Genomic DNA, 23519 nt, shown 5'->3' on the forward strand with positions numbered 1-23519 from the left:
TTACTTGTTGAGACAAGAAAAATAAAGTACATTTCTGAGGTGAAATTCATACCAGTTCACTCAAAGTCAACAGAGTGGAGAAATAAGGCTGCATTCACAGCACAACAAACCGGTAGGGCTGTGGTTACCACCAGTCTCAACAGCATCATCTGCTGGGAATCTCCCACTACACCATACAACTGAGGCCATGTTCCAATACTCTTAAATCTCCCACTACACCATACAACTGAGGCCATGTTCCAATACTATTAAATCTCCCACTACACCATACAACTGGGGCCATGTACCAATACTATTAAATCTCCCACCACACCATACAACTGGGGCCATGTACCAATACTATTAAATCTCCCACCACACCATACAACTGGGGCCATGTTCCAATACTCTTAAATGCATATTTCCTTCCTCCCTTCCTTAAAGTAATCTCTCGTCTGTCATATTGGATTGACGTAAGGAAACTTTCCAAGGCAAAGCTTTTCCCAATTATGTTATCTCCTATATTGGTGATTGGTCCCATGTTCTGCGAAAATATGTTTTTGTTGTTGTTTTTTTTGTATTCCAAAAGGGCCCAGAAGTCCTTAGGTCCTCAACACCTGTTTTGAAGTTGCAGTGTTGAATATAGTTCCGGGTTACTGTAGGCTACATGAGGAGAAAAGGAACTCACAACACATATTCTCTGAAGCTCTTCTCCCACTCAGCCTGGTTGAAGAAGTCGTAGAAGTGGCAGACAAACGTGATTAAGACAAAGCCAAACGCCAGGAACCCAAATATACCTGATGAAGAGGAATTACACAAATGATTAGGGATATTTAGAATTCCAGAAACCTCAGGAGTCAGGACACAATATACTTTATATGAAAATAAAAACCAAGGTGTTATATAACATATATCGTGCAACAGAATCAGTCAATCTATGATGAGGCAATTTCAGTGGCTTTATCAAAGGTTTATTCTAGCATGCTACTGTAGCATTTCGGGGGGGGGCAGTGCTAGGTCAAACTAGGATCGCCTGACCCAAAGGCAGTGGATCTAACCAGTGCTCCAAGAAAGCTAGCTCCCTTGGGGAAGCAGTTATCTGTCTTTTCAACACTAGCTAGGTTTGTTACACTGTTATGCCAGTGGTTTGGCTCTGGATATCTGGTGATTTACAGCTAAGGGGTCATACCAAGTCTTAGCATTGTTTCGTTGATTTTGCTCGCTGCCTTCTCACTCAGAAGACCCGGGTGGTTACTCTTGATGGAAAACAACGTCATGACTCCTGCAGACACAAACAGAGGAAATCACTTTGGGAACGTCTGTTTATTTGGTAGCGTTTAAATTCTGAAATATGAAAATGTCTCGTTTTTGGGTTTGAGAGAAGTCACCTCGTATGAGGAAATAGCCACCAATGACAAGCACAACTCCAATGGGAGCCAACACAAAGCCAGCACGGTAGTGGTAGTTCTTATAGCCCACGAAACAGATCCCACTGACAGAGTCTCCGTCCACCTATGTCAAACAACAGAGACCAGAAACACATACATGTGTTTGAATGGCATAACGGCATAAAAGATCAATCATTTGGAAAACAAGAAATTCTGAGTCATTGTCTTTCCATCATGAAAAGGTAATAAATAAACGTGTCTCTAAACTGTAGACACTGTTTGGGATTACCCTATTGCAAAATAACCCAGTAACACTTAACTTAAAGCCTGCTGGTATAAAGAATTAAGATTCAGTTACAACGCATTGTGAGACTTGTCATAAGCATGTATAATGTGTTATTATCGTAAGTATTATACACCGCAAATCACAGAAATGACTATTTTCAAAGGCTAAAACTAATGGTAGGTGTTCCATACCTCAGCGGTGGCTAGAATAGCCACAGTGAGGATGAAGGGGACGGACCATGTGACCATGTGGAAGTATGAGGTCTTGCCCGACAGGGGCTGGTGGGTGGTGCCCAGGGCCTTGAAGGACGTGTGCCAGGCGTAGGTCAGCATGACGAACCAGATCACCCCAGACATCAGGGAGTAGTAGACGAGGCTGAAGATGATGACACACGACAGAGTCTCGGTAGACCTGGATGAGAGAGAGAGAGAGAGAGAGAGAGAGAGAGAGAGAGAGAGAGAGAGAGAGAGAGAGAGAAGGAAGTTAATGACTCAATTATTTTTAAGTGTACACTGCCATTGCATTGACTGTATGTGTGTTATTAATTGTCTGAAAATGTCAATCAATCAGCCAACCAATCAACCAATCAAGTTTGAGAAACACAGCGAACTTGTGAAAACGAACCTCCTGACTCCTGTACTAGCTGAATACAAGACCTACCTCCTGACTCCTGTACTAGCTGAATACAAGACCTACCTCCTGACTCCTGTACTAGCTAAATACAAGACCTACCTCCTGACTCCTGTACTAGCTGAATACAAGACCTACCTCCTGACTCCTGTACTAGCTGAATACAAGACCTACCTCCTGACTCCTGTACTAGCTAAATACAAGACCTACCTCCTGACTCCTGTACTAGCTAAATACAAGACCTACCTCCTGACTCCTGTACTAGCTGAATACAAGACCTACCTCCTGACTCCTGTACTAGCTGAATACAAGACCTACCTCCTGACTCCTGTACTAGCTAAATACAAGACCTACCTCCTGACTCCTGTACTAGCTAAATACAAGACCTACCTCCTGACTCCTGTACTAGCTAAATACAAGACCTACCTCCTGACTCCTGTACTAGCTGAATACAAGACCTACCTCCTGACTCCTGTACTAGCTGAATACAAGACCTACCTCCTGACTCCTGTACTAGCTAAATACAAGACCTACCTCCTGACTCCTGTACTAGCTAAATACAAGACCTACCTCCTGACTCCTGTACTAGCTGAATACAAGACCTACCTCCTGACTCCTGTACTAGCTAAATACAAGACCTACCTCCTGACTCCTGTACTAGCTAAATACAAGACCTACCTCCTGACTCCTGTACTAGCTAAATACAAGACCTACCTCCTGACTCCTGTACTAGCTAAATACAAGACCTACCTCCTGACTCCTGTACTAGCTGAATACAAGACCTACCTCCTGACTCCTGTACTAGCTGAATACAAGACCTACCTCCTGACTCCTGTACTAGCTAAATACAAGACCTACCTCCTGACTCCTGTACTAGCTAAATACAAGACCTACCTCCTGACTCCTGTACTAGCTAAATACAAGACCTACCTCCTGACTCCTGTACTAGCTGAATACAAGACCTACCTCCTGACTCCTGTACTAGCTAAATACAAGACCTACCTCCTGACTCCTGTACTAGCTGAATACAAGACCTACCTCCTGACTCCTGTACTAGCTGAATACAAGACCTACCTCCTGACTCCTGTACTAGCTAAATACAAGACCTACCTCCTGACTCCTGTACTAGCTAAATACAAGACCTACCTCCTGACTCCTGTACTAGCTGAATACAAGACCTACCTCCTGACTCCTGTACTAGCTGAATACAAGACCTACCTCCTGACTCCTGTACTAGCTAAATACAAGACCTACCTCCTGACTCCTGTACTAGCTAAATACAAGACCTACCTCCTGACTCCTGTACTAGCTAAATACAAGACCTACCTCCTGACTCCTGTACTAGCTGAATACAAGACCTACCTCCTGACTCCTGTACTAGCTGAATACAAGACCTACCTCCTGACTCCTGTACTAGCTAAATACAAGACCTACCTCCTGACTCCTGTACTAGCTAAATACAAGACCTACCTCCTGACTCCTGTACTAGCTGAAATACAAGACCTACCTCCTGACTCCTGTACTAGCTAAATACAAGACCTACCTCCTGACTCCTGTACTAGCTGAATACAAGACCTACCTCCTGACTCCTGTACTAGCTAAATACAAGACCTACCTCCTGACTCCTGTACTAGCTGAATACAAGACCTACCTCCTGACTCCTGTACTAGCTAAATACAAGACCTACCTCCTGACTCCTGTACTAGCTGAAATACAAGACCTACCTCCTGACTCCTGTACTAGCTAAATACAAGACCTACCTCCTGACTCCTGTACTAGCTGAATACAAGACCTACCTCCTGACTCCTGTACTAGCTAAATACAAGACCTACCTCCTGACTCCTGTACTAGCTGAAATACAAGACCTACCTCCTGACTCCTGTACTAGCTGAATACAAGACCTACCTCCTGACTCCTGTACTAGCTAAATACAAGACCTACCTCCTGACTCCTGTACTAGCTGAATACAAGACCTACCTCCTGACTCCTGTACTAGCTAAATACAAGACCTACCTCCTGACTCCTGTACTAGCTGAAATACAAGACCTACCTCCTGACTCCTGTACTAGCTGAATACAAGACCTACCTCCTGACTCCTGTACTAGCTAAATACAAGACCTACCTCCTGACTCCTGTACTAGCTAAATACAAGACCTACCTCCTGACTCCTGTACTAGCTGAAATACAAGACCTACCTCCTGACTCCTGTACTAGCTAAATACAAGACCTACCTCCTGACTCCTGTACTAGCTAAATACAAGACCTACCTCCTGACTCCTGTACTAGCTAAATACAAGACCTACCTCCTGACTCCTGTACTAGCTGAATACAAGACCTACCTCCTGACTCCTGTACTAGCTAAATACAAGACCTACCTCCTGACTCCTGTACTAGCTAAATACAAGACCTACCTCCTGACTCCTGTACTAGCTAAATACAAGACCTACCTCCTGACTCCTGTACTAGCTAAATACAAGACCTACCTCCTGACTCCTGTACTAGCTGAATACAAGACCTACCTCCTGACTCCTGTACTAGCTAAATACAAGACCTACCTCCTGACTCCTGTACTAGCTAAATACAAGACCTACCTCCTGACTCCTGTACTAGCTAAATACAAGACCTACCTCCTGACTCCTGTACTAGCTGAATACAAGACCTACCTCCTGACTCCTGTACTAGCTAAATACAAGACCTACCTCCTGACTCCTGTACTAGCTAAATACAAGACCTACCTCCTGACTCCTGTACTAGCTAAATACAAGACCTACCTCCTGACTCCTGTACTAGCTAAATACAAGACCTACCTCCTGACTCCTGTACTAGCTAAATACAAGACCTACCTCCTGACTCCTGTACTAGCTAAATACAAGACCTACCTCCTGACTCCTGTACTAGCTGAATACAAGACCTACCTCCTGACTCCTGTACTAGCTAAATACAAGACCTACCTCCTGACTCCTGTACTAGCTGAATACAAGACCTACCTCCTGACTCCTGTACTAGCTAAATACAAGACCTACCTCCTGACTCCTGTACTAGCTGAATACAAGACCTACCTCCTGACTCCTGTACTAGCTAAATACAAGACCTACCTCCTGACTCCTGTACTAGCTGAATACAAGACCTACCTCCTGACTCCTGTACTAGCTAAATACAAGACCTACCTCCTGACTCCTGTACTAGCTAAATACAAGACCTACCTCCTGACTCCTGTACTAGCTGAATACAAGACCTACCTCCTGACTCCTGTACTAGCTAAATACAAGACCTACCTCCTGACTCCTGTACTAGCTAAATACAAGACCTACCTCCTGACTCCTGTACTAGCTAAATACAAGACCTACCTCCTGACTCCTGTACTAGCTGAATACAAGACCTACCTCCTGACTCCTGTACTAGCTAAATACAAGACCTACCTCCTGACTCCTGTACTAGCTAAATACAAGACCTACCTCCTGACTCCTGTACTAGCTAAATACAAGACCTACCTCCTGACTCCTGTACTAGCTAAATACAAGACCTACCTCCTGACTCCTGTACTAGCTAAATACAAGACCTACCTCCTGACTCCTGTACTAGCTGAATACAAGACCTACCTCCTGACTCCTGTACTAGCTGAATACAAGACCTACCTCCTGACTCCTGTACTAGCTGAAATACAAGACCTACCTCCTGACTCCTGTACTAGCTGAATACAAGACCTACCTCCTGACTCCTGTACTAGCTAAATACAAGACCTACCTCCTGACTCCTGTACTAGCTGAATACAAGACCTACCTCCTGACTCCTGTACTAGCTGAATACAAGACCTACCTCCTGACTCCTGTACTAGCTAAATACAAGACCTACCTCCTGACTCCTGTACTAGCTAAATACAAGACCTACCTCCTGACTCCTGTACTAGCTAAATACAAGACCTACCTCCTGACTCCTGTACTAGCTAAATACAAGACCTACCTCCTGACTCCTGTACTAGCTGAAATACAAGACCTACCTCCTGACTCCTGTACTAGCTGAATACAAGACCTACCTCCTGACTCCTGTACTAGCTGAAATACAAGACCTACCTCCTGACTCCTGTACTAGCTAAATACAAGACCTACCTCCTGACTCCTGTACTAGCTAAATACAAGACCTACCTCCTGACTCCTGTACTAGCTGAAATACAAGACCTACCTCCTGACTCCTGTACTAGCTAAATACAAGACCTACCTCCTGACTCCTGTACTAGCTAAATACAAGACCTACCTCCTGACTCCTGTACTAGCTGAATACAAGACCTACCTCCTGACTCCTGTACTAGCTGAATACAAGACCTACCTCCTGACTCCTGTACTAGCTGAATACAAGACCTACCTCCTGACTCCTGTACTAGCTAAATACAAGACCTACCTCCTGACTCCTGTACTAGCTGAAATACAAGACCTACCTCCTGACTCCTGTACTAGCTAAATACAAGACCTACCTCCTGACTCCTGTACTAGCTAAATACAAGACCTACCTCCTGACTCCTGTACTAGCTAAATACAAGACCTACCTCCTGACTCCTGTACTAGCCGAAATACAAGACCTACCTCCTGACTCCTGTACTAGCTGAATACAAGACCTACCTCCTGACTCCTGTACTAGCTGAATACAAGACCTACCTCCTGACTCCTGTACTAGCTGAAATACAAGACCTACCTCCTGACTCCTGTACTAGCTAAATACAAGACCTACCTCCTGACTCCTGTACTAGCTAAATACAAGACCTACCTCCTGACTCCTGTACTAGCTAAATACAAGACCTACCTCCTGACTCCTGTACTAGCTGAATACAAGACCTACCTCCTGACTCCTGTACTAGCTGAATACAAGACCTACCTCCTGACTCCTGTACTAGCTAAATACAAGACCTACCTCCTGACTCCTGTACTAGCTGAATACAAGACCTACCTCCTGACTCCTGTACTAGCTGAAATACAAGACCTACCTCCTGACTCCTGTACTAGCTAAATACAAGACCTACCTCCTGACTCCTGTACTAGCTAAATACAAGACCTACCTCCTGACTCCTGTACTAGCTGAATACAAGACCTACCTCCTGACTCCTGTACTAGCTAAATACAAGACCTACCTCCTGACTCCTGTACTAGCTAAATACAAGACCTACCTCCTGACTCCTGTACTAGCTAAATACAAGACCTACCTCCTGACTCCTGTACTAGCTAAATACAAGACCTACCTCCTGACTCCTGTACTAGCTGAATACAAGACCTACCTCCTGACTCCTGTACTAGCTGAATACAAGACCTACCTCCTGACTCCTGTACTAGCTAAATACAAGACCTACCTCCTGACTCCTGTACTAGCTGAATACAAGACCTACCTCCTGACTCCTGTACTAGCTGAAATACAAGACCTACCTCCTGACTCCTGTACTAGCTGAATACAAGACCTACCTCCTGACTCCTGTACTAGCTAAATACAAGACCTACCTCCTGACTCCTGTACTAGCTAAATACAAGACCTACCTCCTGACTCCTGTACTAGCTAAATACAAGACCTACCTCCTGACTCCTGTACTAGCTGAATACAAGACCTACCTCCTGACTCCTGTACTAGCTGAAATACAAGACCTACCTCCTGACTCCTGTACTAGCTGAATACAAGACCTACCTCCTGACTCCTGTACTAGCTAAATACAAGACCTACCTCCTGACTCCTGTACTAGCTGAATACAAGACCTACCTCCTGACTCCTGTACTAGCTGAATACAAGACCTACCTCCTGACTCCTGTACTAGCTAAATACAAGACCTACCTCCTGACTCCTGTACTAGCTGAAATACAAGACCTACCTCCTGACTCCTGTACTAGCTGAAATACAAGACCTACCTCCTGACTCCTGTACTAGCTAAATACAAGACCTACCTCCTGACTCCTGTACTAGCTAAATACAAGACCTACCTCCTGACTCCTGTACTAGCTGAATACAAGACCTACCTCCTGACTCCTGTACTAGCTGAATACAAGACCTACCTCCTGACTCCTGTACTAGCTAAATACAAGACCTACCTCCTGACTCCTGTACTAGCTAAATACAAGACCTACCTCCTGACTCCTGTACTAGCTAAATACAAGACCTACCTCCTGACTCCTGTACTAGCTAAATACAAGACCTACCTCCTGACTCCTGTACTAGCTGAATACAAGACCTACCTCCTGACTCCTGTACTAGCTAAATACAAGACCTACCTCCTGACTCCTGTACTAGCTGAAATACAAGACCTACCTCCTGACTCCTGTACTAGCTAAATACAAGACCTACCTCCTGACTCCTGTACTAGCTAAATACAAGACCTACCTCCTGACTCCTGTACTAGCTAAATACAAGACCTACCTCCTGACTCCTGTACTAGCTAAATACAAGACCTACCTCCTGACTCCTGTACTAGCTAAATACAAGACCTACCTCCTGACTCCTGTACTAGCTGAATACAAGACCTACCTCCTGACTCCTGTACTAGCTGAATACAAGACCTACCTCCTGACTCCTGTACTAGCTGAAATACAAGACCTACCTCCTGACTCCTGTACTAGCTAAATACAAGACCTACCTCCTGACTCCTGTACTAGCTAAATACAAGACCTACCTCCTGACTCCTGTACTAGCTGAATACAAGACCTACCTCCTGACTCCTGTACTAGCTAAATACAAGACCTACCTCCTGACTCCTGTACTAGCTAAATACAAGACCTACCTCCTGACTCCTGTACTAGCTAAATACAAGACCTACCTCCTGACTCCTGTACTAGCTAAATACAAGACCTACCTCCTGACTCCTGTACTAGCTAAATACAAGACCTACCTCCTGACTCCTGTACTAGCTGAATACAAGACCTACCTCCTGACTCCTGTACTAGCTAAATACAAGACCTACCTCCTGACTCCTGTACTAGCTGAATACAAGACCTACCTCCTGACTCCTGTACTAGCTAAATACAAGACCTACCTCCTGACTCCTGTACTAGCTAAATACAAGACCTACCTCCTGACTCCTGTACTAGCTAAATACAAGACCTACCTCCTGACTCCTGTACTAGCTAAATACAAGACCTACCTCCTGACTCCTGTACTAGCTGAAATACAAGACCTACCTCCTGACTCCTGTACTAGCTGAAATACAAGACCTACCTCCTGACTCCTGTACTAGCTGAATACAAGACCTACCTCCTGACTCCTGTACTAGCTAAATACAAGACCTACCTCCTGACTCCTGTACTAGCTGAATACAAGACCTACCTCCTGACTCCTGTACTAGCTGAAATACAAGACCTACCTCCTGACTCCTGTACTAGCTAAATACAAGACCTACCTCCTGACTCCTGTACTAGCTAAATACAAGACCTACCTCCTGACTCCTGTACTAGCTAAATACAAGACCTACCTCCTGACTCCTGTACTAGCTAAATACAAGACCTACCTCCTGACTCCTGTACTAGCTAAATACAAGACCTACCTCCTGACTCCTGTACTAGCTAAATACAAGACCTACCTCCTGACTCCTGTACTAGCTGAAATACAAGACCTACCTCCTGACTCCTGTACTAGCTGAATACAAGACCTACCTCCTGACTCCTGTACTAGCTAAATACAAGACCTACCTCCTGACTCCTGTACTAGCTAAATACAAGACCTACCTCCTGACTCCTGTACTAGCTAAATACAAGACCTACCTCCTGACTCCTGTACTAGCTGAATACAAGACCTACCTCCTGACTCCTGTACTAGCTAAATACAAGACCTACCTCCTGACTTCTGTACTAGCTAAATACAAGACCTACCTCCTGACTCCTGTACTAGCTAAATACAAGACCTACCTCCTGACTCCTGTACTAGCTAAATACAAGACCTACCTCCTGACTCCTGTACTAGCTAAATACAAGACCTACCTCCTGACTCCTGTACTAGCTAAATACAAGACCTACCTCCTGACTCCTGTACTAGCTAAATACAAGACCTACCTCCTGACTCCTGTACTAGCTAAATACAAGACCTACCTCCTGACTCCTGTACTAGCTGAATACAAGACCTACCTCCTGACTCCTGTACTAGCTGAATACAAGACCTACCTCCTGACTCCTGTACTAGCTAAATACAAGACCTACCTCCTGACTCCTGTACTAGCTAAATACAAGACCTACCTCCTGACTCCTGTACTAGCTAAATACAAGACCTACCTCCTGACTCCTGTACTAGCTAAATACAAGACCTACCTCCTGACTCCTGTACTAGCTAAATACAAGACCTACCTCCTGACTCCTGTACTAGCTAAATACAAGACCTACCTCCTGACTCCTGTACTAGCTAAATACAAGACCTACCTCCTGACTCCTGTACTAGCTAAATACAAGACCTACCTCCTGACTCCTGTACTAGCTAAATACAAGACCTACCTCCTGACTCCTGTACTAGCTAAATACAAGACCTACCTCCTGACTCCTGTACTAGCTAAATACAAGACCTACCTCCTGACTCCTGTACTAGCTAAATACAAGACCTACCTCCTGACTCCTGTACTAGCTGAAATACAAGACCTACCTCCTGACTCCTGTACTAGCTAAATACAAGACCTACCTCCTGACTCCTGTACTAGCTAAATACAAGACCTACCTCCTGACTCCTGTACTAGCTAAATACAAGACCTACCTCCTGACTCCTGTACTAGCTAAATACAAGACCTACCTCCTGACTCCTGTACTAGCTAAATACAAGACCTACCTCCTGACTCCTGTACTAGCTAAATACAAGACCTACCTCCTGACTCCTGTACTAGCTGAATACAAGACCTACCTCCTGACTCCTGTACTAGCTAAATACAAGACCTACCTCCTGACTCCTGTACTAGCTAAATACAAGACCTACCTCCTGACTCCTGTACTAGCTAAATACAAGACCTACCTCCTGACTCCTGTACTAGCTAAATACAAGACCTACCTCCTGACTCCTGTACTAGCTAAATACAAGACCTACCTCCTGACTCCTGTACTAGCTAAATACAAGACCTACCTCCTGACTCCTGTACTAGCTAAATACAAGACCTACCTCCTGACTCCTGTACTAGCTGAAATACAAGACCTACCTCCTGACTCCTGTACTAGCTAAATACAAGACCTACCTCCTGACTCCTGTACTAGCTAAATACAAGACCTACCTCCTGACTCCTGTACTAGCTGAAATACAAGACCTACCTCCTGACTCCTGTACTAGCTAAATACAAGACCTACCTCCTGACTCCTGTACTAGCTAAATACAAGACCTACCTCCTGACTCCTGTACTAGCTAAATACAAGACCTACCTCCTGACTCCTGTACTAGCTGAAATACAAGACCTACCTCCTGACTCCTGTACTAGCTAAATACAAGACCTACCTCCTGACTCCTGTACTAGCTAAATACAAGACCTACCTCCTGACTCCTGTACTAGCTAAATACAAGACCTACCTCCTGACTCCTGTACTAGCTAAATACAAGACCTACCTCCTGACTCCTGTACTAGCTAAATACAAGACCTACCTCCTGACTCCTGTACTAGCTAAATACAAGACCTACCTCCTGACTCCTGTACTAGCTAAATACAAGACCTACCTCCTGACTCCTGTACTAGCTAAATACAAGACCTACCTCCTGACTCCTGTACTAGCTAAATACAAGACCTACCTCCTGACTCCTGTACTAGCTGAATACAAGACCTACCTCCTGACTCCTGTACTAGCTAAATACAAGACCTACCTCCTGACTCCTGTACTAGCTAAATACAAGACCTACCTCCTGACTCCTGTACTAGCTAAATACAAGACCTACCTCCTGACTCCTGTACTAGCTAAATACAAGACCTACCTCCTGACTCCTGTACTAGCTGAAATACAAGACCTACCTCCTGACTCCTGTACTAGCTAAATACAAGACCTACCTCCTGACTCCTGTACTAGCTAAATACAAGACCTACCTCCTGACTCCTGTACTAGCTGAATACAAGACCTACCTCCTGACTCCTGTACTAGCTAAATACAAGACCTACCTCCTGACTCCTGTACTAGCTAAATACAAGACCTACCTCCTGACTCCTGTACTAGCTAAATACAAGACCTACCTCCTGACTCCTGTACTAGCTGAAATACAAGACCTACCTCCTGACTCCTGTACTAGCTAAATACAAGACCTACCTCCTGACTCCTGTACTAGCTAAATACAAGACCTACCTCCTGACTCCTGTACTAGCTGAATACAAGACCTACCTCCTGACTCCTGTACTAGCTGAAATACAAGACCTACCTCCTGACTCCTGTACTAGCTAAATACAAGACCTACCTCCTGACTCCTGTACTAGCTAAATACAAGACCTACCTCCTGACTCCTGTACTAGCTAAATACAAGACCTACCTCCTGACTCCTGTACTAGCTGAATACAAGACCTACCTCCTGACTCCTGTACTAGCTAAATACAAGACCTACCTCCTGACTCCTGTACTAGCTAAATACAAGACCTACCTCCTGACTCCTGTACTAGCTGAATACAAGACCTACCTCCTGACTCCTGTACTAGCTAAATACAAGACCTACCTCCTGACTCCTGTACTAGCTAAATACAAGACCTACCTCCTGACTCCTGTACTAGCTAAATACAAGACCTACCTCCTGACTCCTGTACTAGCTAAATACAAGACCTACCTCCTGACTCCTGTACTAGCTAAATACAAGACCTACCTCCTGACTCCTGTACTAGCTAAATACAAGACCTACCTCCTGACTCCTGTACTAGCTAAATACAAGACCTACCTCCTGACTCCTGTACTAGCTAAATACAAGACCTACCTCCTGACTCCTGTACTAGCTAAATACAAGACCTACCTCCTGACTCCTGTACTAGCTAAATACAAGACCTACCTCCTGACTCCTGTACTAGCTAAATACAAGACCTACCTCCTGACTCCTGTACTAGCTGAATACAAGACCTACCTCCTGACTCCTGTACTAGCTAAATACAAGACCTACCTCCTGACTCCTGTACTAGCTAAATACAAGACCTACCTCCTGACTCCTGTACTAGCTAAATACAAGACCTACCTCCTGACTCCTGTACTAGCTAAATACAAGACCTACCTCCTGACTCCTGTACTAGCTAAATACAAGACCTACCTCCTGACTCCTGTACTAGCTAAATACAAGACCTACCTCCTGACTCCTGTACTAGCTAAATACAAGACCTACCTCCTGACTCCTGTACTAGCTAAATACAAGACCTACCTCCTGACTCCTGTACTAGCTAAATACAAGACCTACCTCCTGACTCCTGTACTAGCTAAATACAAGACCTACCTCCTGACTCCTGTACTAGCTAAATACAAGACCTACCTCCTGACTCCTGTACTAGCTAAATACAAGACCTACCTCCTGACTCCTGTACTAGCTAAATACAAGACCTACCTCCTGACTCCTGTACTAGCTAAATACAAGACCTACCTCCTGACTCCTGTACTAGCTAAATACAAGACCTACCTCCTGACTCCTGTACTAGCTAAATACAAGACCTACCTCCTGACTCCTGTACTAGCTGAAATACAAGACCTACCTCCTGACTCCTGTACTAGCTAAATACAAGACCTACCTCCTGACTCCTGTACTAGCTGAATACAAGACCTACCTCCTGACTCCTGTACTAGCTAAATACAAGACCTACCTCCTGACTCCTGTACTAGCTAAATACAAGACCTACCTCCTGACTCCTGTACTAGCTAAATACAAGACCTACCTCCTGACTCCTGTACTAGCTGAATACAAGACCTACCTCCTGACTCCTGTACTAGCTGAAATACAAGACCTACCTCCTGACTCCTGTACTAGCTAAATACAAGACCTACCTCCTGACTCCTGTACTAGCTAAATACAAGACCTACCTCCTGACTCCTGTACTAGCTAAATACAAGACCTACCTCCTGACTCCTGTACTAGCTAAATACAAGACCTACCTCCTGACTCCTGTACTAGCTAAATACAAGACCTACCTCCTGACTCCTGTACTAGCTAAATACAAGACCTACCTCCTGACTCCTGTACTAGCTAAATACAAGACCTACCTCCTGACTCCTGTACTAGCTAAATACAAGACCTACCTCCTGACTCCTGTACTAGCTGAAATACAAGACCTACCTCCTGACTCCTGTACTAGCTAAATACAAGACCTACCTCCTGACTCCTGTACTAGCTGAAATACAAGACCTACCTCCTGACTCCTGTACTAGCTAAATACAAGACCTACCTCCTGACTCCTGTACTAGCTGAAATACAAGACCTACCTCCTGACTCCTGTACTAGCTAAATACAAGACCTACCTCCTGACTCCTGTACTAGCTAAATACAAGACCTACCTCCTGACTCCTGTACTAGCTAAATACAAGACCTACCTCCTGACTCCTGTACTAGCTAAATACAAGACCTACCTCCTGACTCCTGTACTAGCTAAATACAAGACCTACCTCCTGACTCCTGTACTAGCTAAATACAAGACCTACCTCCTGACTCCTGTACTAGCTAAATACAAGACCTACCTCCTGACTCCTGTACTAGCTAAATACAAGACCTACCTCCTGACTCCTGTACTAGCTAAATACAAGACCTACCTCCTGACTCCTGTACTAGCTAAATACAAGACCTACCTCCTGACTCCTGTACTAGCTAAATACAAGACCTACCTCCTGACTCCTGTACTAGCTGAATACAAGACCTACCTCCTGACTCCTGTACTAGCTAAATACAAGACCTACCTCCTGACTCCTGTACTAGCTGAAATACAAGACCTACCTCCTGACTCCTGTACTAGCTAAATACAAGACCTACCTCCTGACTCCTGTACTAGCTGAAATACAAGACCTACCTCCTGACTCCTGTACTAGCTAAATACAAGACCTACCTCCTGACTCCTGTACTAGCTAAATACAAGACCTACCTCCTGACTCCTGTACTAGCTGAATACAAGACCTACCTCCTGACTCCTGTACTAGCTGAAATACAAGACCTACCTCCTGACTCCTGTACTAGCTAAATACAAGACCTACCTCCTGACTCCTGTACTAGCTAAATACAAGACCTACCTCCTGACTCCTGTACTAGCTAAATACAAGACCTACCTCCTGACTCCTGTACTAGCTAAATACAAGACCTACCTCCTGACTCCTGTACTAGCTAAATACAAGACCTACCTCCTGACTCCTGTACTAGCTGAAATACAAGACCTACCTCCTGACTCCTGTACTAGCTAAATACAAGACCTACCTCCTGACTCCTGTACTAGCTAAATACAAGACCTACCTCCTGACTCCTGTACTAGCTAAATACAAGACCTACCTCCTGACTCCTGTACTAGCTAAATACAAGACCTACCTCCTGACTCCTGTACTAGCTAAATACAAGACCTACCTCCTGACTCCTGTACTAGCTAAATACAAGACCTACCTCCTGACTCCTGTACTAGCTAAATACAAGACCTACCTCCTGACTCCTGTACTAGCTAAATACAAGACCTACCTCCTGACTCCTGTACTAGCTAAATACAAGACCTACCTCCTGACTCCTGTACTAGCTGAAATACAAGACCTACCTCCTGACTCCTGTACTAGCTAAATACAAGACCTACCTCCTGACTCCTGTACTAGCTAAATACAAGACCTACCTCCTGACTCCTGTACTAGCTGAAATACAAGACCTACCTCCTGACTCCTGTACTAGCTAAATACAAGACCTACCTCCTGACTCCTGTACTAGCTAAATACAAGACCTACCTCCTGACTCCTGTACTAGCTAAATACAAGACCTACCTCCTGACTCCTGTACTAGCTAAATACAAGACCTACCTCCTGACTCCTGTACTAGCTAAATACAAGACCTACCTCCTGACTCCTGTACTAGCTGAAATACAAGACCTACCTCCTGACTCCTGTACTAGCTGAATACAAGACCTACCTCCTGACTCCTGTACTAGCTAAATACAAGACCTACCTCCTGACTCCTGTACTAGCTAAATACAAGACCTACCTCCTGACTCCTGTACTAGCTAAATACAAGACCTACCTCCTGACTCCTGTACTAGCTGAAATACAAGACCTACCTCCTGACTCCTGTACTAGCTAAATACAAGACCTACCTCCTGACTCCTGTACTAGCTAAATACAAGACCTACCTCCTGACTCCTGTACTAGCTAAATACAAGACCTACCTCCTGACTCCTGTACTAGCTAAATACAAGACCTACCTCCTGACTCCTGTACTAGCTAAATACAAGACCTACCTCCTGACTCCTGTACTAGCTAAATACAAGACCTACCTCCTGACTCCTGTACTAGCTAAATACAAGACCTACCTCCTGACTCCTGTACTAGCTAAATACAAGACCTACCTCCTGACTCCTGTACTAGCTAAATACAAGACCTACCTCCTGACTCCTGTACTAGCTAAATACAAGACCTACCTCCTGACTCCTGTACTAGCTAAATACAAGACCTACCTCCTGACTCCTGTACTAGCTGAATACAAGACCTACCTCCTGACTCCTGTACTAGCTAAATACAAGACCTACCTCCTGACTCCTGTACTAGCTAAATACAAGACCTACCTCCTGACTCCTGTACTAGCTGAATACAAGACCTACCTCCTGACTCCTGTACTAGCTAAATACAAGACCTACCTCCTGACTCCTGTACTAGCTAAATACAAGACCTACCTCCTGACTCCTGTACTAGCTAAATACAAGACCTACCTCCTGACTCCTGTACTAGCTGAATACAAGACCTACCTCCTGACTCCTGTACTAGCTAAATACAAGACCTACCTCCTGACTCCTGTACTAGCTGAAATACAAGACCTACCTCCTGACTCCTGTACTAGCTAAATACAAGACCTACCTCCTGACTCCTGTACTAGCTGAAATACAAGACCTACCTCCTGACTCCTGTACTAGCTGAATACAAGACCTACCTCCTGACTCCTGTACTAGCTAAATACAAGACCTACCTCCTGACTCCTGTACTAGCTAAATACAAGACCTACCTCCTGACTCCTGTACTAGCTAAATACAAGACCTACCTCCTGACTCCTGTACTAGCTAAATACAAGACCTACCTCCTGACTCCTGTACTAGCTAAATACAAGACCTACCTCCTGACTCCTGTACTAGCTGAATACAAGACCTACCTCCTGACTCCTGTACTAGCTAAATACAAGACCTACCTCCTGACTCCTGTACTAGCTAAATACAAGACCTACCTCCTGACTCCTGTACTAGCTAAATACAAGACCTACCTCCTGACTCCTGTACTAGCTAAATACAAGACCTACCTCCTGACTCCTGTACTAGCTAAATACAAGACCTACCTCCTGACTCCTGTACTAGCTAAATACAAGACCTACCTCCTGACTCCTGTACTAGCTAAATACAAGACCTACCTCCTGACTCCTGTACTAGCTAAATACAAGACCTACCTCCTGACTCCTGTACTAGCTAAATACAAGACCTACCTCCTGACTCCTGTACTAGCTAAATACAAGACCTACCTCCTGACTCCTGTACTAGCTGAATACAAGACCTACCTCCTGACTCCTGTACTAGCTAAATACAAGACCTACCTCCTGACTCCTGTACTAGCTGAATACAAGACCTACCTCCTGACTCCTGTACTAGCTAAATACAAGACCTACCTCCTGACTCCTGTACTAGCTAAATACAAGACCTACCTCCTGACTCCTGTACTAGCTGAAATACAAGACCTACCTCCTGACTCCTGTACTAGCTAAATACAAGACCTACCTCCTGACTCCTGTACTAGCTGAAATACAAGACCTACCTCCTGACTCCTGTACTAGCTAAATACAAGACCTACCTCCTGACTCCTGTACTAGCTAAATACAAGACCTACCTCCTGACTCCTGTACTAGCTAAATACAAGACCTACCTCCTGACTCCTGTACTAGCTAAATACAAGACCTACCTCCTGACTCCTGTACTAGCTAAATACAAGACCTACCTCCTGACTCCTGTACTAGCTAAATACAAGACCTACCTCCTGACTCCTGTACTAGCTGAAATACAAGACCTACCTCCTGACTCCTGTACTAGCTAAATACAAGACCTACCTCCTGACTCCTGTACTAGCTGAATACAAGACCTACCTCCTGACTCCTGTACTAGCTAAATACAAGACCTACCTCCTGACTCCTGTACTAGCTAAATACAAGACCTACCTCCTGACTCCTGTACTAGCTAAATACAAGACCTACCTCCTGACTCCTGTACTAGCTGAAATACAAGACCTACCTCCTGACTCCTGTACTAGCTAAATACAAGACCTACCTCCTGACTCCTGTACTAGCTAAATACAAGACCTACCTCCTGACTCCTGTACTAGCTAAATACAAGACCTACCTCCTGACTCCTGTACTAGCTAAATACAAGACCTACCTCCTGACTCCTGTACTAGCTAAATACAAGACCTACCTCCTGACTCCTGTACTAGCTGAATACAAGACCTACCTCCTGACTCCTGTACTAGCTGAATACAAGACCTACCTCCTGACTCCTGTACTAGCTAAATACAAGACCTACCTCCTGACTCCTGTACTAGCTGAATACAAGACCTACCTCCTGACTCCTGTACTAGCTAAATACAAGACCTACCTCCTGACTCCTGTACTAGCTAAATACAAGACCTACCTCCTGACTCCTGTACTAGCTGAATACAAGACCTACCTCCTGACTCCTGTACTAGCTAAATACAAGACCTACCTCCTGACTCCTGTACTAGCTAAATACAAGACCTACCTCCTGACTCCTGTACTAGCTGAAATACAAGACCTACCTCCTGACTCCTGTACTAGCTAAATACAAGACCTACCTCCTGACTCCTGTACTAGCTGAAATACAAGACCTACCTCCTGACTCCTGTACTAGCTAAATACAAGACCTACCTCCTGACTCCTGTACTAGCTGAAATACAAGACCTACCTCCTGACTCCTGTACTAGCTAAATACAAGACCTACCTCCTGACTCCTGTACTAGCTAAATACAAGACCTACCTCCTGACTCCTGTACTAGCTAAATACAAGACCTACCTCCTGACTCCTGTACTAGCTGAATACAAGACCTACCTCCTGACTCCTGTACTAGCTAAATACAAGACCTACCTCCTGACTCCTGTACTAGCTAAATACAAGACCTACCTCCTGACTCCTGTACTAGCTAAATACAAGACCTACCTCCTGACTCCTGTACTAGCTAAATACAAGACCTACCTCCTGACTCCTGTACTAGCTGAAATACAAGACCTACCTCCTGACTCCTGTACTAGCTAAATACAAGACCTACCTCCTGACTCCTGTACTAGCTGAATACAAGACCTACCTCCTGACTCCTGTACTAGCTAAATACAAGACCTACCTCCTGACTCCTGTACTAGCTAAATACAAGACCTACCTCCTGACTCCTGTACTAGCTAAATACAAGACCTACCTCCTGACTCCTGTACTAGCTAAATACAAGACCTACCTCCTGACTCCTGTACTAGCTAAATACAAGACCTACCTCCTGACTCCTGTACTAGCTGAAATACAAGACCTACCTCCTGACTCCTGTACTAGCTGAAATACAAGACCTACCTCCTGACTCCTGTACTAGCTAAATACAAGACCTACCTCCTGACTCCTGTACTAGCTAAATACAAGACCTACCTCCTGACTCCTGTACTAGCTAAATACAAGACCTACCTCCTGACTCCTGTACTAGCTAAATACAAGACCTACCTCCTGACTCCTGTACTAGCTAAATACAAGACCTACCTCCTGACTCCTGTACTAGCTAAATACAAGACCTACCTCCTGACTCCTGTACTAGCTGAATACAAGACCTACCTCCTGACTCCTGTACTAGCTAAATACAAGACCTACCTCCTGACTCCTGTACTAGCTAAATACAAGACCTACCTCCTGACTCCTGTACTAGCTAAATACAAGACCTACCTCCTGACTCCTGTACTAGCTAAATACAAGACCTACCTCCTGACTCCTGTACTAGCTAAATACAAGACCTACCTCCTGACTCCTGTACTAGCTGAAATACAAGACCTACCTCCTGACTCCTGTACTAGCTAAATACAAGACCTACCTCCTGACTCCTGTACTAGCTAAATACAAGACCTACCTCCTGACTCCTGTACTAGCTAAATACAAGACCTACCTCCTGACTCCTGTACTAGCTAAATACAAGACCTACCTCCTGACTCCTGTACTAGCTAAATACAAGACCTACCTCCTGACTCCTGTACTAGCTAAATACAAGACCTACCTCCTGACTCCTGTACTAGCTAAATACAAGACCTACCTCCTGACTCCTGTACTAGCTGAAATACAAGACCTACCTCCTGACTCCTGTACTAGCTGAATACAAGACCTACCTCCTGACTCCTGTACTAGCTGAATACAAGACCTACCTCCTGACTCCTGTACTAGCTAAATACAAGACCTACCTCCTGACTCCTGTACTAGCTAAATACAAGACCTACCTCCTGACTCCTGTACTAGCTGAATACAAGACCTACCTCCTGACTCCTGTACTAGCTAAATACAAGACCTACCTCCTGACTCCTGTACTAGCTAAATACAAGACCTACCTCCTGACTCCTGTACTAGCTGAATACAAGACCTACCTCCTGACTCCTGTACTAGCTAAATACAAGACCTACCTCCTGACTCCTGTACTAGCTAAATACAAGACCTACCTCCTGACTCCTGTACTAGCTAAATACAAGACCTACCTCCTGACTCCTGTACTAGCTAAATACAAGACCTACCTCCTGACTCCTGTACTAGCTAAATACAAGACCTACCTCCTGACTCCTGTACTAGCTAAATACAAGACCTACCTCCTGACTCCTGTACTAGCTAAATACAAGACCTACCTCCTGACTCCTGTACTAGCTAAATACAAGACCTACCTCCTGACTCCTGTACTAGCTGAAATACAAGACCTACCTCCTGACTCCTGTACTAGCTAAATACAAGACCTACCTCCTGACTCCTGTACTAGCTAAATACAAGACCTACCTCCTGACTCCTGTACTAGCTAAATACAAGACCTACCTCCTGACTCCTGTACTAGCTAAATACAAGACCTACCTCCTGACTCCTGTACTAGCTAAATACAAGACCTACCTCCTGACTCCTGTACTAGCTAAATACAAGACCTACCTCCTGACTCCTGTACTAGCTGAAATACAAGACCTACCTCCTGACTCCTGTACTAGCTAAATACAAGACCTACCTCCTGACTCCTGTACTAGCTAAATACAAGACCTACCTCCTGACTCCTGTACTAGCTAAATACAAGACCTACCTCCTGACTCCTGTACTAGCTAAATACAAGACCTACCTCCTGACTCCTGTACTAGCTAAATACAAGACCTACCTCCTGACTCCTGTACTAGCTGAATACAAGACCTACCTCCTGACTCCTGTACTAGCTAAATACAAGACCTACCTCCTGACTCCTGTACTAGCTAAATACAAGACCTACCTCCTGACTCCTGTACTAGCTAAATACAAGACCTACCTCCTGACTCCTGTACTAGCTAAATACAAGACCTACCTCCTGACTCCTGTACTAGCTAAATACAAGACCTACCTCCTGACTCCTGTACTAGCTGAATACAAGACCTACCTCCTGACTCCTGTACTAGCTAAATACAAGACCCTACCTCCTGACTCCTGTACTAGCTAAATACAAGACCTACCTCCTGACTCCTGTACTAGCTAAATACAAGACCTACCTCCTGACTCCTGTACTAGCTAAATACAAGACCTACCTCCTGACTCCTGTACTAGCTGAAATACAAGACCTACCTCCTGACTCCTGTACTAGCTAAATACAAGACCTACCTCCTGACTCCTGTACTAGCTAAATACAAGACCTACCTCCTGACTCCTGTACTAGCTAAATACAAGACCTACCTCCTGACTCCTGTACTAGCTAAATACAAGACCTACCTCCTGACTCCTGTACTAGCTAAATACAAGACCTACCTCCTGACTCCTGTACTAGCTGAATACAAGACCTACCTCCTGACTCCTGTACTAGCTAAATACAAGACCTACCTCCTGACTCCTGTACTAGCTAAATACAAGACCTACCTCCTGACTCCTGTACTAGCTAAATACAAGACCTACCTCCTGACTCCTGTACTAGCTGAAATACAAGACCTACCTCCTGACTCCTGTACTAGCTGAAATACAAGACCTACCTCCTGACTCCTGTACTAGCTAAATACAAGACCTACCTCCTGACTCCTGTACTAGCTGAATACAAGACCTACCTCCTGACTCCTGTACTAGCTAAATACAAGACCTACCTCCTGACTCCTGTACTAGCTAAATACAAGACCTACCTCCTGACTCCTGTACTAGCTAAATACAAGACCTACCTCCTGACTCCTGTACTAGCTGAAATACAAGACCTACCTCCTGACTCCTGTACTAGCTAAATACAAGACCTACCTCCTGACTCCTGTACTAGCTGAAATACAAGACCTACCTCCTGACTCCTGTACTAGCTAAATACAAGACCTACCTCCTGACTCCTGTACTAGCTAAATACAAGACCTACCTCCTGACTCCTGTACTAGCTAAATACAAGACCTACCTCCTGACTCCTGTACTAGCTAAATACAAGACCTACCTCCTGACTCCTGTACTAGCTAAATACAAGACCTACCTCCTGACTCCTGTACTAGCTAAATACAAGACCTACCTCCTGACTCCTGTACTAGCTAAATACAAGACCTACCTCCTGACTCCTGTACTAGCTGAAATACAAGACCTACCTCCTGACTCCTGTACTAGCTAAATACAAGACCTACCTCCTGACTCCTGTACTAGCTAAATACAAGACCTACCTCCTGACTCCTGTACTAGCTAAATACAAGACCTACCTCCTGACTCCTGTACTAGCTAAATACAAGACCTACCTCCTGACTCCTGTACTAGCTAAATACAAGACCTACCTCCTGACTCCTGTACTAGCTAAATACAAGACCTACCTCCTGACTCCTGTACTAGCTAAATACAAGACCTACCTCCTGACTCCTGTACTAGCTAAATACAAGACCTACCTCCTGACTCCTGTACTAGCTAAATACAAGACCTACCTCCTGAC

General features: G+C 44.9%; 1 protein-coding gene across 1 annotated transcript in view; it reads right to left on the bottom strand.

Moving 5' to 3' along the window:
- Positions 1-23519, bottom strand: part of LOC106609777 (smoothened homolog) — a 67857-nt gene that overhangs the window by 8422 nt on the left and 35916 nt on the right. The window contains exons 5-8 of the mRNA XM_045700083.1: positions 1845-2064; positions 1368-1491; positions 1169-1261; positions 668-776 (exon numbers count right to left, since the gene is read on the bottom strand). Of these exons, the coding sequence (XP_045556039.1) occupies positions 668-776; positions 1169-1261; positions 1368-1491; positions 1845-2064 (546 nt within the window). The remainder of the gene's footprint in view (positions 1-667; positions 777-1168; positions 1262-1367; positions 1492-1844; positions 2065-23519) is intronic.

This window comes from Salmo salar, chromosome ssa17 (assembly GCF_905237065.1).
Source record: "Salmo salar chromosome ssa17, Ssal_v3.1, whole genome shotgun sequence".
Lineage (NCBI taxonomy): Eukaryota > Metazoa > Chordata > Actinopteri > Salmoniformes > Salmonidae > Salmo > Salmo salar.